This window comes from Hypanus sabinus, chromosome 2 (assembly GCF_030144855.1).
Source record: "Hypanus sabinus isolate sHypSab1 chromosome 2, sHypSab1.hap1, whole genome shotgun sequence".
Classification (NCBI taxonomy): Eukaryota; Metazoa; Chordata; class Chondrichthyes; order Myliobatiformes; family Dasyatidae; genus Hypanus; species Hypanus sabinus.
In genome coordinates, this window is record NC_082707.1 from 40,470,857 (window position 1) to 40,488,570 (window position 17,714).

Consider the following 17,714-nt stretch of genomic DNA (forward strand, 5'->3'; position numbering starts at 1 on the left):
AATATGACGACTCCACCTGCTTTTCTGCCCAATCTCCAGCGTCCCGAGCATATCCAACAGGGTCCTGTTGAATCTCTCTGGCTGAGGGTCTCCCTGTGGGTGGTAAGGGGTAGTCCTGGATTTCTCAACCCCAAGCATAGTCAGTAATTCCTGGATAAGGCGGCTCTCAAAGTCCCGCCCCTGATCACTATGGATTCGCCAGGGAAGGCCGTAGTGCACAAAATACTTCTCCCATAACACCTTCGCCACTGTCGTCGCCTTCTGATCCTTGGTGGGAAATGCCTGAGCATAGCGAGTGTAATGATCGGTGATGACTAATACATTCACGGTGTTGCTGGTGTCAGGCTCAATCGACAGGAAATCCATACGTACCAGGTCCAGAGGTCCCGCACTCTGCAAGTGCGACAGTGGAGCCGCCAACGCTGGCAGGGTCTTCCTCTGGATGCAACGACGGCATCCCCTACAGTATTCTTCAACGTCCCCCCTCATCCGGGGCCAGTAGAACCGGTCTTTGAGTAATCCATATGTCTTTTCCACCCCCAAATGTCCAGAATCATCATGTAAGGCCTGGAGTACAGCCTGGCGATACTCCTCCGGCAGGACCAGTTGCCAACAGCGGGGTTGGTCCGGAGGCGTCGTTACCTGGTACAAGATTTTGTTCTTTAACTTCAACTGAGACCACTCCTTCAACAACAGAGGCACGCATGGGTGTTTCGCCTTCTCAGCCAACGCCCCATCCCCCTTCTCGACCGCTCTCCACACTGTGCCAATGCCCGGGTCATTTTGCTGAGCAGTTGCCACTTCCCCCGGACTCAGTTCCGGCAACTGTTTAGTCCCCAGTGCGGTCAGGTCACAGTAAACTAGGGGTATGGCGTCGTCAAAAACCCCCAAATGGTCCACGGCTCATTCCAGCCTCCCTCTTCCCTTGGCCTTCACGGTGATAACAAACTGACACATCGCCTTCACTCCAGGGGCAGGGACACTCTCCCACTCCTCGTCCCTCTCCTCCTCCCCCGGCTCCCGACGAGACAATGCATCCGCATCGACATTCTTGCTTCCGGGGCGGTACCTCAGGCTGAAATCATATACCGACAAGGCCGCCAGCCACCGATGTCCTGTGGCATCCAGCTTCGCCGAAGTCAAAATATAAGTGAGAGGATTGTTATCCGTTCTCACCTCAAACTTGGCTCCGTACAGGTAATCGCCCAGCTTGTCCACCACCGCCCACTTCAGCGCCAGGAACTCCAACTTGTGAGTGGGATAGTTTCTCTCCGATGGTGACAAGCTTCGGCTGACAAAGGCTACTGGTCTCAATGCTTTGCCATGCTCCTGGTACAGAACAGCCCCGAGACCCTCTTGGCTGGCATCCGTGTGCAGCACATATGGCTTCTGGGGATCGGCAAAAGCCAACACCGGGGCCTGGGTCAGGGCCCTTTTCAAAGATCGGAATGCCTCTTCGCATTGATCATCCCATCTCGAGCCAAAAGGTTCCGCCGGGTTCCAGTATCCTCCAGCATCCTGCCTCTGGTCCCCTGTCCTCTTCTTTCCCACCGGGGGATAGCCACACAACAGCTGAATCAACGGGTGACACACTTTGGCGTATCCTTTCACAAATCGCCGGTAATACCCACAGAACCCCAAAAATGAGCGCAGAGCACCCACTTTCTGGGGTCTCGGCCAGGTGGTCACGGCCTCTATCTTTGTTGGATCAGTAGCCACTCCCTCTCGCGAAATGATATGGCCAATGTAGTTAACCGACGACTTGCAGAACTGGCATTTGTCCAGGGAAAGCTTCAACCCTTCTTCATTAAGCCGGCCCAACACCTTCAACAGCCTCTCCTCATGTTCCTCCAAAGTCGATCCAAACACTATCAAATCGTCCAGGTACACCAGCACCTCCAACAGATTCATATCCCCCACAGTTCTCTCCATGAGCCTCTGGAAGGTGGCTGGGGCTCCCGATATGCCTTGGGGCATTCGTTCGAACTGAAAGAACCCCAGTGGGCAGATAAAAGCGGTCTTCTCTTTATTGGCCGCACTCATCGGGATCTGGTAATACCCACTTCTTAAATCCAGCACACTGAACCACTTCGCACCGCTCAGGCAGGCCAACGCATCCTCGACTCTTGGGACAGTATATTGATCAGGGACAGTTCGCCGATTCAACGTCCTGTAGTCAACACACATGCGCACTCGCCCATTCTTCTTCTGTGCCACCACTATTGGGGACGCATAAGGACTTCGAGACTCAGCTATGATTCCTGCCTCCTTCAACTTGCACAAGTGCTGTCGCACGTCCTCAACATCTGCCGGAGCCAGCCGCCGGGATCTCTCTCGGAACGGGGTGTCCTCCGTCACCCGGATGGTGTGGCGAGTGCTTTTGGCGCAGCCAACATCAAACTCGCCCCGAGAAAAAACAGTTTCCATCTTCAGCATCTTCTCCACTAGCCGGTGTTTCCACTCCGGCGACACAGGGAAATCCCCGAAGTTAAAGGCTTCAGCGGTCAGCTCCCTTTGATGCTCCGATCCCTCCCCGTTAGGGGTCCTCACTGGTGCGCTAGACATTACCGTCACCGGGAACAGATGTGCCAGCGGCATTCCCCTCTTAAAGGTGATTTCTCTTGCCGTGGTGTTCCTGACACTTATAGCTATACGCCTTGCATGTACCACCCCTGGTCTCTGCACTTCGGGCCTCACCAGCGCCCCCGCCGGAAATCGGATCTCCCCTTCAAGATCGTCTGGGGTGTCTACTAACAGGGCTTCTCCCGTCGGCACTCCTGGGAATCTGGGGGTCCCCATCACTAGTGCTACCTCCCCTGGTCAGATCACCTTGGGCCTCACCTGCGTACACCACACCGTCCCTCGTTTACACCCCGGGTCCAGCCCTTGGGAGGCAACCCCTTCTGCGAACACTGCTCGAAACACTGGATGCACCGAGAAGGTCTCCAGAAAGTCTTCCCCCCCCTTTCTCCTTACAAGCTCCCAGGAGCCGTCGCACAACTGGGGAGTTAGTCCCCACCAGGAGGGCAGCACCACCGGTTTCCACTGGGTCAGGACACACCAACACCAACGTCTCAATAGCTTCTGACACTCCCACATCGCCCTCTGAGAACTCCAATCTCACCGATAGGTACCCATCGTACGGGTAGTCACCCTCGCTCACACCCCAAATCTGCAGGGCGTCAAATGGTGTTACGGGCAAATGCTTTAGATATTGATTGTAGAAAGACCGGTACAATAAGGTCACCTGCGATCCCGTATCAAGAATGGCTTTTGCGTAAATTCCCTCTATCCGTAGACCCACACTGGCACGGGGTCCTACCAGCCCATCCGGAACAGAGGCGTGGGCACCCGGTGGTCCTCTGGCTGATCTCTGGGAACGTGTTCCTCCAGAGGCTCCAGTCCGTTCCCTCACTGAGCCTCTCCTAAGTTTCCCGACACCTCTCCCTTTTTAGTCATAGGGGGGCTTGTCCTCCGCGGGACTCCTTGTCTCTCACAATCCCACCTAAAGTGACCCTCCTCTCCACAGCTATAGCACACCCTTGGCCGCCCACAGTCCCGCCTTAAATGCCCCTCTTTCCCACAGTTAAAGCACACACTGCCGGCCGCCCCTCCTCTCCCAGGACGGCTCCTGCTCCCAATCCACTGCACTGATCGCCCCTGAGAGTAGGTACCTCCCCTGTCCCTCCCCTCCAAAGGGGGTTCCCTACTCCCCGGGGGATTGTCATTCCTCCACTCAGCCACCACTTCCTGTATCGCTGAGGATCGCTCCCGTAGGCCCGTGGCCCTTTTCCGCCCTAACGCTCTCTCTTCCTCTCGCACCTCTCTAATCAGTTGCCCGAAGGATGGAGGGGGACCTTTCCTATAAGCCTGCCAGATAATCCACGCCACCTTGTCCTCCTCCAGAGAGCCACTGAATAGCTGACTCATCCTCACGCTAGCTACGTCAGTCGCCTTCACTACCCCCCGGCGCCGCAGCCCCGAGAGCATCCCCTCCATCCTAAATATGTACTTGGAGAGCTTTTCCCCTCTCCATTGTTCCAGGCGTTGAAACTCTGCTAAAAGCAGCCAGGGCTCCCCTGACAACCCAAACGCTCCCTCCAAAACTTCTAGGCATTCCTCCACTGAGGCCCCAGGCTTCTCAGCTTTCAACTCCCGGACGGTTTTGGCTGCTAAACCCCTCAAACTTCCCACCAATCGCTGCCTCTTCTCCTCCTCTGAGCCTGGCCACTCCTCTAACATCAAAGACGTATGCTCGATCCAGGTCTCATAGTCCACCTCCCCATCCGGAGTAGGCTTGGCTCCGAAGAACACCCCCAGCTTCAGCCGTGGCCTCTCGGCCACCCCCACCAGGGAATTAAGTGCGGCTGCCAGCTCCGAGGCTTCCACCCTACCTGGGGAGCGGGACTTAGTCACGACTCCCTCCTCCCACCTCCCTTTACTAGTGCCGGGCACCTCTCTGGGGTCCACCTCTAGCTCTAGCTCTTCCCCCGATGTCTCCTCAGCCTCATCCTTGTAGAAGTGGAGCCCCCACGGCCCCTCCTCCCCCGGTACACTGACCGTCGCCGGCAGTTCCACCGTCCTGACTTCAGCACTCGTACAAACCAACACCCAGCTAGACTCTACCTCTTTACCACACCGTCTAGCTACCAATTCTACCTGCCCCATACCCTTCACCGAACTTAAACCCCGCACTATCGTGTCTCCCGAAACTCGAACATCCACTCTGCTCACTACGCATGCGTACTGTACTGGTACACCTTCAAACTGGCACCAACAAACAAACTTATCTCTGTCCATCTCCGCTCTGCTGCCTGCGCGATTCCACAGCCCCTGACAATCCAATCCCGGACGAGCACCCCACAAATGTAACCCTTACCCAACAGGCTGGTATATGTCTAGGGGAAAAGGAGATCCAGCCACTCACCAACCCACCTCCCGTACACGCAGGTGCTGTGAGAATCGAGTTCATGCCTCGCACCCGCCAACAGTATCAAACCCACAACAAATACCGTTATGAAATACACTTTAAAGAGTTTACTAAAATTAAAAAAATAGTAGGCAATACAATATATATATATATATACAAACAAAAGGCGCCAACTTATCAAAGTTCAGTCTGTTTAGTGCACTTGTTGGAGCTCAATCAACGATATATATATATCGACCCATCCGGCCATCGCACCTGGGACCACCCTGGTGGTCTTACGAGCAGTCCAGCACACGTCCACCTTCCTCAGCATCTTCCTCGGCCTCTCCAAAAAAACCCGCGAAAACCCCTCCCCCAAGTTCCCAGCATCACAAGACACAATGACATTCCCCATTGATTAACAAATGAATACAATTACCATATCAGCCATTCTAAAGTGAAACAACGGCGAGAGAAACACTTATCCGACAAAGAAACATTCCTACTTGTAACAAACCAAAGAGGCCATTTTGAGTAACATACCCAGGACATTGTACACCACTAATAATTTAATTTTTAAATATCTATTCCTCATTATAATTTTTATTATATATTGCAATGTACTGCTGCTGCAACAACAAATTTCACGACATATGCCATTTATATTAAACCTGATTCTTATCCAAAGTTCATCTAGATCTAGTTCCCTAATGTGGTCTGTAAGGAGCTGCAGCTGGATGTGCCTCTCCCAGGTGTACTTATCAGGGACAATGCTGGTCTCCCTGATTTCTCACATTCAGCAAGTGGAGCTCACCACCACTCTACAAATATGCTTGAGAATGCTAAAAATAAAAAAAAAGCATTATCAGAGACGCAAACATGAGGAAATCTGTAGATGCTGGTGTTATGTGTGATGAGAAAACCAGATGGAGTTGGGGTCCAGAGTTGACCCCCCTGTGAACTATGCTGCTAACGAGAGAGAGAGAGAGAGAGAGAGAGAGAGAAGAGGAGGGGGGATGAGAGAGAGAGACACACACAAACACATATAATTTGGTATTATGGCTTCTTCACTGATTATTTACCTTTGCTACAAGGCCACCCTTCTTTGCTCGTTAACATTCTTGCTGAGACAGCAAGGAGTGGCCCAGCTTGATGGACATGGTCAGTTGATGGATGGCTGGTACCCTGGCAGAGGGGATAAAAAGCAGGTCTGCTCAAACACAGGCAGACATGCCATGGGACACTGAAAGAGCGTTGTGCACCCACAGGAAGGTGGGAGTTTGGAGAACTGATTCGGGGGTATCGATCAGAGGCTCACAGTGTGTGAAGGCAGACCAGTGGGGGCTTGTGTGTGTGTCCACTCTCGCTGGGTGACAAGCTCATCACTGAAGAACGGTCTGGCCGGGAACAGAGGGGTCACAGTCGGTGACCGCAACAGCACAACAGAACAAAAAGACAATGGAAGGTTTGCCTGCTGCAACTGTTCACCTCTCGCTTGCTCTCTCTCCCTCCAACGGTACCACAGCAACTAACTCGACTTAAACTGAACTGAACTCTGCATCATCTTAAGACTATTCATCTACCCCTAGACTTTGATAGAGCTTGGTTTTGATTTCTATTTCCACACTTCTGTATATATCATTGCTAACCTGTTTTATATGTGTATTTGCATTTTATTGTACTGTATTACTTAGTTTACTAATAAACACCTTTAGTTACAGTACCACCAGACTCCAATGTATCATTCCACTTCTGCTAGTTTGGTAACCTGGTCACGGGGTACGTGACACTGGAAATTCAAGCAATACATACAAAATGCTGGTGGAATGCAGCAAGCCAGGCAGCATCTATAGGAAGAAGTACAGTCGACTTTTCGGGCTGAGACCCTATCAGAGAAGTTGTTTTAAAATTGTAACTAGGGTACATTCAAGTACATCTGCAAACAATTAAGATTGGACTTGTCTCTGATATTTTGATTCTTCAAAAGCGAACATTGTTCAAGATCATAGGCAAAATAGCCAGGAGGTGCTGGCTTCTCGTCTTCAATGGGGAAAAGTAGGAAAATAACTTTTTTAAATGATGTAACCTTGTTTGTGGGATGAAGGGAAAGAATGGCTATTAAATTTAATAACGATGAAACAGCATCCATTTATTTCTGCTTGAAATTACAGCTTACTGTCAAGAATCTGGGAAGGTCTGGCATGAATTATTCCTGGGTATTAAACAGTTTGATTTTAATTAGTAATTGGCAAAACAAACATGCAAAACTTATAAATTTCTGAATACCATTAATCTGAACATTTTTCATACAAATGAAGATTGTGAGAAAAGAGAAAATAAATTAGCATAAGGAACTATGTATTCAATAGTAACTGAATTGTAGAAATGTTTAAAGTAAAAAATGTTGGTAGGAAGATGAATAGCGATGCAGGTTATTCTAAAATAACAGATTCATTGTTCAATGGACAGAGATAAACTCACACAACACTTCCAATAGTATTAACAGGAAGGAGATTCTGTAGTAATTTGTAAAACTGAAAAAAGGATTTGTTAGCATGCTAATAATCAGATAAGACTAAGCAGACTAGGGCCTTTTCTCTAGGAGAAGAGATGGCTGAAGGAATTGTAATGTTGCATGGAAATGTTTCCATTATGCTGCATTTATAAATGACAAAGAACAATCCATGTAGAGTAGGAGGCAGCTTGTGCAAAGCATTAAAAATTTGTGGTGTAGATCCAATGTAATGGAAAAAAATCCATCCCCTCAAATTTGCTCAAGGTAACCTGACAATTAAAGAAATTTTGTGTGCATGGGAAGTTATGACATGAATTAATATTAATTTGCTCCACCTCTTTATACTGCCTATTTCCCCTTCGACTTTCCAGTCAGATGAAGAGTCTCAATCCAAAATGTTAACTGTCCACTGCCCTCCATAGCTGGTGCCAGACCCACTGAGTTTCTTCATCTTCTTTATATATTGCTCCAGATTTCCTACATCTGCAATTTCTTGTGACTCCATTAACTAAAATATGCTTACTTTGTGAAGACCTGTACCAGGGAGGATGTTTACATGCCAGTTACTAACCTCACAGATGATGCAGAGCTGTGAACTGATGGTGATTTTGAACTACGATGACTACGTGGTGGTGTTGGAGCAGTTGGTAACGGCAAGCCAGCCTAAATCAAAATATTTGCAATTAGATTTATTCAACTACAATATTTTAGATGCTAAATTAGCAATTTTACTTAACAGATACTACATTGTAAGGTTCAGAATTTATTCACAAATACAAATAAAAGTTTATCATAAATAACAACACACCTAATTATTTGCATAGTAAGAATGATTGTTATTTTAAATTTTGCTCTATCAGTCACAAATTAGCAGATAAAGATATGATTATGAAATTAAGTTTTGTTGTTTAACCAACAATGCATTTCAGATGAGAAATCATTTTATCTACTTTAATTTGATATGTACCAATTTTGCATTGACCAGTAAGTCATGGTTCAGTCTGTAAGTCTAATTATTAAACAAAAGGATTCTAACTGCTTTCTCACAAAATACAACAATTACAATTATTTCTACCCCGTAGGTTTGTTTTACCTGGTTAAAATAAAGTTGAAGATCTGCAGCCAAACTTGGACAATCATCCATTGCTTCTGCTAATAACTTGTTCAATGACCTGTTAAAGTCTCGTAGTTCACGAAGATCAATGTCTTGCTCCTCTGGAGTTTCTCCAACACTTTGTTTAGTGGAACGTATGTCTTTAACCACTTTGGAGCACTGTTTATTTTGAAAATTGATCCAACATTCAGAATTTTTTGAAGATACTAATATCAGAGATGACAATTTGGGTAAGTAGAGAGGAAGAATAGAAATCACACGCGAGGATTCAGTGCTAGAAAGTGTTCTGGAGGTTAACACCCCCAGTATAAATGGGGTTTAATTTAGAGAAATATCAGGGGAAAGAAATTAATATAAATTTAGTATATGATTTTGTATGAGTGAGTTAATGCAGCTATTAGCTTGTGATGCAAGAAAGCACTGAATGAAGTGTATGTTTAAAGATATGTCAGATAATGTCTGTGGATGTTATCAATCCCACACTACCCATTTTTATCAGTATAGATGCTGCCTGATCTGCTCAGTAATTTCTAAGATATCACATTTTGTGACTTGCAGGCGTTCTTTTTTGCATTTGAGATTTAGTAAAGCTATTTGGAAGCTGCTCATGTTTTATATTTTCTGAATTTTTCTACTTGAGTGGTCCCTGACAATAATTAAGATATTTTCAACTGTTTACTGCGTAGTAAATATTGTATTATATAAGAAACTAGGTTAAAAGAAAAAAATAGCAAAAATATGAAAATGGTTAATGCCATAAATCCCATACTCAGCAACATCAGTGACAACAAATAGAATATTTGGGTTGGCATGCTTGATTTGATAGTTGTTGTAGAATACACCTTCTGGTGCTACTTGGAAACGTCTTCAGTGATGAACCCAGGGTTGTAGGATGTTTCGGGTTTTTAATCATCAGACACCCTCGCCTGGGCAACCCAGCCGGGGGTGGTGATCAGTCCCTGACTTGTGTCCAAGTGGCGCACTAATCTACGGATTCCCCTTCTGGATCCACAGCCACTGCGAGGCCTTTTTAGCAGCCCTCAGAATGTTCTTGGTAGCTCTAATACAGTGCAGTCCTTTTACTTCAAGGAGTTTAAGAGTCAAAAGCTTATGAGCTTTATTTGTTAACTGGTTCTGTCTCCAGAAATGCATCCTGACTTGCTGAGTGTTTTCAGTATTTTCAGTTTTATACTTGATGGAATAACCAATTTTGATTTCATCAAGCTAAAACCTTTGTAAATATTAAAAAATTTGGACCAGAAGCTCCTGCCAACTATGCTTCTTGCTACTCAACTCGTGGGCAATTACAAACTGAAGACCTACTAAAGCAATTTCTATACCCAAACTCACCCACTCTTCAAAGTTGACAGACTGCAGGGCAGCATGGTCTTACATGTTGTAATTCATGTACTGTGAAGGTAGTAGGATAAAAACAATATCTACCTGTGTATTATCTACTGTTACAATTCAGACCATATTGGGCATTGGGTAAGAGTCAAGAACTTGTTGAAATTAAGCAGAATAAGGAATTAATATTGATTAAAATGTTCAATTAAAAGTAAATGCAGAATGTAAATTTATGTAAAACACCTCTTCTATTCATCTACCTGTGCAGGCTTTTCAAGTGGGTTTCTCAAGAGCTGAAGAATTGCAGCAGAGTTTGCAAAGTAGCATATGGAGTTTAATGTTGGCATGCTGATGGGAAATGCATTTGAATGCAATCACCCTCAAAGACTGTGGCCAGTAAATTCAGAATTCAAATTGTGAACTTAATCAATGGCATACTATATAAGGAACTTTAAGGAATACTGATTTGTACAATAGTTTACAAATGCAAAAGTGGATTGTAAGAATCGAACTATTCTATAAAAACACTAATATTTATGTGTACATACGTGTTTGGTCACCCTTTCCAGTTTGACTTTCTGATCATCCAGTTCCTTTATGAGATGAACAGTTTTATCTTGTTTTTCTTGAGAAACTATCTGCAGTGTTGATTCTTCCTTCAGCAAGGTATCTAAGGTGTTTGTCATACACTAAGGAAAAAAACAACAAAGTTTTGTTTCATTCTGGAACGTGAATGTATAGGGAACAATAATTTAAAATGCCTTTTCTGATCTTTAGTATATATTTTTATTTGAAAATATCTTTCATTCAAATCATAAACACATAATACAGCATATCAATGTCTTCATTTTCATAGCAATTCATGCTACTTCCATAAATGAAAACATTGCAGATGCAAAAATCTGAAATAAGAAAATAGTCAGGCTGTATCCATGGTAAAGGAAACAACTTAAATGTTTCAAGCGGAAGATTGTAATATCGTAAGTTAATTTCAAATTTCAGGAACAATAGGAGGAAGCTTACCTTTAATAGGGTGGGACTAAGACTATGAAAAAACTTCAGATGAAATCATCTTCAATCGCAGCTCCTCCCAATCACAAGACAATAGGAGCTACTGATGAAGGGAACAATAGGATTTGTTCGGAGCTGCTAAAAAACCTCGCTTTCATTGTGATTGGTTTGGTCACACTCACTCATCAATTTGTGAACTAAAATGAGTCCAAGCAGAAAATGGCATTTTGCCCTTGCGTATGGAGACTTTGACCTGCTGTTTGCAATCATCAGTCTGATACATGAGTGAGTCTTTCCTGGTGGACTTGGCTGAAGGCTTTATGTGACATACAAACGAGTTAGGAGGCTCTACAGCTGTGTCTTACGACAGTTTTGATCTGGAAGCTTTCTACCTCCAATCCATTGAATACCATTGTGGAAGTGATGCCTAATCCAATACTTCTTTCCTTTCTAAACCCCATTTTGAAGGCGCAAACTTCATAGGTGTATGTAAGATTCTGTCAAATGCTTCCTTCTGAACCAAGTTGACCAGGTAAGCGTTCACACTTGTCCTGTATCAGTATCATCAGCAGTAAGGCAAGGCTTTTGGCAGTCATCTTAACCAATACAGCAGAGGTCTGGCCCAGATGAGTCACCAAGCTCAGAAAAAATGTTGACTTGATTGGCAAAAACCTTGGACAGAACCTTGAAATCTGTATTTAACTCTGAGATGGGTTGCTGACTAATTATTTCTTCCCTCTTCTGTTCTCTTGTACAAGAAGGTGTTGATGCCCATCCTTCATGAATTCTAATATACTGGCATTTTCCAACAACTCTGGGCCAAAAGAGTCCCATGGAGCCAAATACAATTCAACTGGCATACGGTTACTTCCAGGAGTTTTGCATGCCTAAAAATGGCTACGCTTGTCAACTCATCTGGGATTAATGGTTGTTCACAAGTCTTCTAAAACCTCTAAATTAGAAAACATAAGCTCTGTGGGATTGTAATGCCAGTGTCTTTTCGAAGATGTAACCTGGCACTGAATGATTTTCAGATTCTTAATATATCAGGCTGTGGGGATGTTACTGGTATATCATCCTCTTCAGGCTTTGAATCATAAATCTTCCCATGAACCTATTTTTGAAGTAGTAGGAGTCATGTCTAAACAATCTTAGAGACTTTTTCAAGGAAGTTACCAGGAAAGTAGATGAAGGCAAGGCAGTAGATGTTGTTTACATGGAATTTAGCAAGGCTTTTGCCAAGGTCCCGCCCGCACAGGAGGTTAGTAAAATAGGTTCAGTCAAATCGCATTCAAGATGTGGTAGTCAATTGGATTTGATGTTGGCGTCGCAAGATAAGTCAGAGAATGATAGTAGACTGGAGGCCTGTGATTAGTGGTTTTTTGCAGGGATCAATGATGTCCGTTGTTTGTCATTTATATCAATGATCTGGATAATAATTTTGTAAACTGGATCAGCAAATTTGTGGATGACACCAAGACTGGGGGTGAAATGGTCAGCAAGGAAGACCATCAAAGTCTGCAGTGTGATCTGGACCAGCAGCGAAAATGGCAGATGGAATTTAATCAGAATAGTGTGAGGCGTGGAACTTTGGGAGGACAAACCAGGGTAGGATTTACATAGTGAGCAGTACAATAAAACAGAGGAATCTAGGAATACAGATCCATAATTCATTCAAAGTTGCATCACTGGTAGATAGGGTCGTAAAGAGAGCTTTTGACACATTAGCATTCATATATCAAAGTATGGAGTACAGGAGTTGGGATGTTTTGTTGAGATTGTATAAGATTTTGGTGAGGCCTAATTTGGTGAATTTTGTGCAGTTTCGTCACCTACCTACTGAAAATATGTCAATAAGATTGAAAGAGAGCAGAGAAAATTTACAAGGATTTTGCCAGGACTTGAGGACATGAGCTTTCAGTACAGGTTAAATACATTAGGTCTTTATTCACTAGAAGAGTGTAGAAAAATGAGGGGAGATTTGGTAGAGGTATACAAAATTATGAGGGGTATACTGTAGATTGGGTAAATGCGAGCATTTTTTTCCACTGAAGTTGGATGAGGTCATGGGTTAAGGATGAAAGGCGAAATGTTTAAAGGGAACATGAGGGGGACTTCTTCACTCAGAAGATTGTGAAAGTCTGGAATGAGCTGCAGGTTTGATTTCAACATTTTAGAGATATTTGGATAGGTACATGGATGGGAAGGGTATAGAAGACTATGGTCCAGCTGCAGGTCAATTGGTCTAGGCAGATTAATAGTTCAGTATGTACTAGATGGGTCAAAAGGCCTGTTTCTGTGCTGCAATATTCTATGACTATGAGATCATGTCTCATCCTATCTAGACTCTGGATCAGAAGATGATGTTGAGGGGATTCTGAGGAAAGGAATGAGACTCATGGGGTCTTTACCTCTGGGTGATACTCCTCAACATCCATCCCTAACTACCAGGAGAAGACCGCACATTCTTTCCTGGAGTTGGGATATTTCTTGATTTCCACTCCATTTCATCCTTAAGAATAAACAATCCCTTGATATTCACCTTGATTTCTTTTCTCTTGTGCCTTGGGGAATCAAATAGTGGCTTCACACTTTTCCAAATTACATTCTCCCTCTTGAATTGAAACTCTAGGATTAGCAATGATATTTAATATTCCTCTGCATCACTTGTGGTCTTTGTTCAAGCAACAAGCAACCAACAAGAATATGCATACAAAACGCTGGAGGAACTCGGCAGGTCAGGCAGCATCTATGGAAGTTTTTAAAAAATGTCTACAATTCAGGCCGAGACCCTTCATCAGGATTAACCAACAGGAGTAATTGTTTTGATGGGTTTAACAGTGTTTCTTTTTGGATATACTCCAGCTGCTATCTTAAGTTCTGGAGGACCACATAATGTTGGGGGAAGAGAGTTTTTTAACTGGTCTCTGGTTTCCTCTATTCTCTTTTTTTAACCTTTCCTTTATTTGAATATAGAAAATAGTTATGAACTTATGCTCTAAGTTTAACTATGCTACCCGTTTTTTTCTCAGAGAATTCTTTATGATGACATTACTGATTAATCTCAACACAATGAAGGTATTTGAAAACGGTAACATTTTCAAAATACAGTTTAATATTGTAAGTTGGTTTTTATTCTTATGTTTAAAGGTCATTGACTTAAATCTAAACTCTAATCATCTTCCTGAAGATGTTATCTAAACCTGCTGAAAATCTTCATAGAACATAGAAACATAGAACACAGAAAACCTACAGCACAATACAGGCCCTCCAGCCCTTAAAGCTGTGCCAAACATGTCTCTACCTTAGAACTACCTAGGCTTACCCATAGCACTCTATTTTTCTAAGCTCCACGTATCCATCCAGGAGTCTCTAAAAAGACCCTATCGTTTCTGACTCCACTGCCGCCCCCAGCAGCCCATTCCACACACTCACCACTCTCTGTGTAAAAAACTTCACAAGATCACAAGACAAAGGAGCAGAAGTTGGCCATTTGGCCCACAGAGTCTGCTCCACCACTCCACCATGAGCTAAACTATTCTCCCATCTAGTTCTAATTTCCGGCTTTTTTCCCATATCCCTTGATACCCTGACTAATTAGACACCTGTCAATCTCCTCCTTAAAAACCCTCAATGATTGGGCCTCCACAGCTGTATGTGGCAATGAATTCCATAAATCCACGACCCTCTGGCTAAAAAAATTTCTCCTCATCTCTGTTTTAAATGGGTACCCTCTAATTCTAAGACTATAACCCCTTGTCCTGGACTCACTCACCAAGGGAAACAGCTTTTCCACATCTACTCTATCCAACCCTTTCAACATTCAAAATGTTTCTATGAGATCCCCTCTCATTCTTCTATACTCTAATGAATACAATCCAAGAGCTGACAAACACTCCTCATATGTTAGTCCCTGCATTCCAGGAATCATCCTCGTGAATCTTCTCTGAACTCTCTCCAACATTAGCACATCCTTTCTAAGATAGGGGGCCCAAAACTGCACACAGTTTTCCAAATGGGGTCTCACCAGTGCCCCATAGAGCCTCACCAACACCTCCTTACTCTTATACACTATTCCTCTTGAAATGAATGCCAACATAGCATTTGCATTCCTTACTGCCGATCCAACCTGGTGGTTAACCTTTAGGGTATACTGCACTAGGACTTCCAAGTCCCTTTGCATTTCCGATTTTTGAATTTTCTCCCCATCTAAATAATAATCTGCCTGATGTTTCTTCTTCCAAAATGTACAACCGTACATTTCTCAACATTATATCTCATCTGCCATTTCTTTGCCCACTCTCCTAAACTGACCTAGTCTCTCTGCAGCCTTTCCGTTTCTTCAACACTTCCTGCTCCTCCACCTATCTTGGTGTCATCCGCAAACTTAGCCACAAAACCATTTAATCCATGATCTAAATAATCGATATACAGTGTAAAAAGAAGAGGCCCCAACACTGACCCCTGTGGAACACCACTAGTAACTGGCAACCAACCAGAAGAGGATCCACTCTTTGCTTTCTGCCTATCAGCCAATGCTCCACCCATTCCAATATCCTTCCTGTGATTCCATGGGCCCTCATCTTATTAAGCAGCCTCTTATGCGGCACCTTATCAAAGGCCTTTTGAAAATCCAAATACACAACATCCACAGCCTCTCCCTTGTCAATCTTATTTGAGATTACCTCAAAAAATTACAATAGGCTGGTGAGGCAGGATCTTCCCTTCATGAAACCATGAAGGGTCTGGCTTGGGCCTATTTTGTCATACACCTCAAGGTAATTCATAACCTCATCCTTGAGGTTCAACTCCAATAATTTTCCAACTACCGATGTCAGACTAATAGGTCTGTAATTTTCTTTTTGCTGCCTCCCCCCTTTCTTAAACAATGGAACTACATTTGCGACCTTCCGGTCCTCCGGAACCGTGGCAGAGTCTACTGATTCCTGGAAGATTATTTCCAATGCCTCCACAATCTCCAAAGCCACCTCCTTCAGAACCCATGGAGGCACTTCATCCGGTCCGGAAGACTTATCTATCCTTAGTCCATTTAGCTTCTCAAGCACTTTCTCTCTAGTAATCTTGACTGTACCTAATTCTATTCCCTGAGACCTCTGGCTATCAGGTATGTTGCTAATGTCTTCCACTGTGAAGACTGATGCAAGATACTCATTTAGTTCCTCTGCCATCTCTTTGTTACCCATTATAATTTCTCCAGCATCATTTTCAATAGGTCCTATATCTACCCGTGTCACTCTTTTACTCTTCATATATTTAAAAAAACTCTTTAGTGTCTTTTTTTATGTTAATTGACAATTTTCTTTCATAATTCATCTTTTCTTTCCTAATGACTTTCTTAGTTTCCTTCTGTAAATTTTTAAAATTCATCCAGTCCTCAGTTTTCCCACTAATTTTTGCTTCCTTGTACGCTGCCTCTTTTGTTTTTATTTTAGCCTTAACTTCTCTCATTAGCCACATTTGTGTCATTTTTCCTTTTATGATTTTCTTTTTTCTTCGAATATATTTTTCCTGCACTTTCCTTATTTCTTGTAGGAATTTCATCCAATTCTGCTCTACTGTCCCTTCATTTAGCTTACTTTTCCAATCAACTTGGGCCAGTTCCTCTCTCATGCTACTGTAATTTCCTTTGTTCCACTGAAATACTGATATATCTGTTACTTGCTTCTCCTTTTCAAATTTGAAACTGAACTCGATCATATTATGATCACGACTTCCAAGAGGTTCCATTACCTCTAGCTCCCTAATCACCTCAGACTCATTACACAGCACCCAATCCAAAACAGCCGATCCCCTGGTGGGCTTATGGACAAGCTGCTCCAGAAAGCCATCCCGTAGGCATTCTACAAACTCCCTCTCCTGAGATCCAGTACCTTTCTGACTTTCCCAATCCACTTTCATATTAAAATCTCCATAATTATCTTGACATTTTCCTTCTGACACGCTTTTTCTATTTCCAGCTGTAACTTGTAGTCCACATCCCGGCTGCTGTTTGGAAGCCTGTATATAACTGCTATTAGTGTCTTTTTACCCTTGCCATTTCTTAACTCGACCCATAGGGATTCTACTTCTTCTGATCCTATGTCCCTTTTTTCTAGTGATTTGATATCATTGCTTACCATCGGCCACGCCACCCCCTTTACCTACCTTCCTGTCTTTCCTGTACATGGTGTATCCTTGAACATTCCCCCTAAATTCAGTGATGGCCACTATGTCATATCTTTTAACCTGCAGCTGTACAACAAGGTCATCCACTTTATTTCTAATGCTGTGGGCATTTAGGTATAGTACAATTAGATCAGTATCTGTTGCTGATTTTGCTATATTTCTATTGCACAGCAAACTATCCTGTCTATTCACCTGCTTGTCTTTCTTGCCATCTTTGCTGCACAGTATCCTTAACTTATTTCTATCTTCCTCTTCCTCGACCCTAACACCCTGGTTTCCTTCCCTGATCCCTTACCACTGACATCTCTGTACCTACTTCCAAGCACCTTAAAACTATACCCTCTTGTGCTAGCCATTTCAGCCCTGGGAAAAGGCCTCTGACTATCCACACAATTATTGCCTCTCATCATCTTATACACCTCTATCAGGTCACCTCTCATTCTCCGCCGTTCCAAGGAGAAAAGGCCGAGTTCATTCAACCTATTCTCATAAGGCATGCTCCCCTATCCAGGGAGCATCCTTGTAAATCTCCTCTGCAGCCTTTCTATGGTTTCCACGTCCTTCCTGTTGTGAGGCGACCAGAACTGAGCACAGTACTCCAAGTGGTCCTACAGGACCAGGGTACTATATAG

General features: G+C 43.9%; 1 protein-coding gene across 2 annotated transcripts in view; it reads right to left on the reverse strand.

Annotated features, from left to right (window-relative positions):
- The window catches only part of ccdc39 (coiled-coil domain containing 39), a 133,897-nt gene that overhangs the window by 14,772 nt on the left and 101,411 nt on the right, over nucleotides 1–17,714 (reverse strand). The window contains exons 17-20 of one of the 2 annotated variants that reach the window (XM_059944778.1): nucleotides 10,434–10,574; nucleotides 8,518–8,697; nucleotides 7,996–8,087; nucleotides 5,207–5,751 (exon numbers count right to left, since the gene is read on the reverse strand). In XM_059944778.1, the coding sequence (XP_059800761.1) occupies nucleotides 5,706–5,751; nucleotides 7,996–8,087; nucleotides 8,518–8,697; nucleotides 10,434–10,574 (459 nt within the window). In that variant the 3' untranslated portion in view covers nucleotides 5,207–5,705. Of the gene's footprint in view, nucleotides 1–5,206; nucleotides 5,752–7,995; nucleotides 8,088–8,517; nucleotides 8,698–10,433; nucleotides 10,575–17,714 lie in introns of those variants that run through there. The other variant, XM_059944769.1, reaches the window with a different exon arrangement.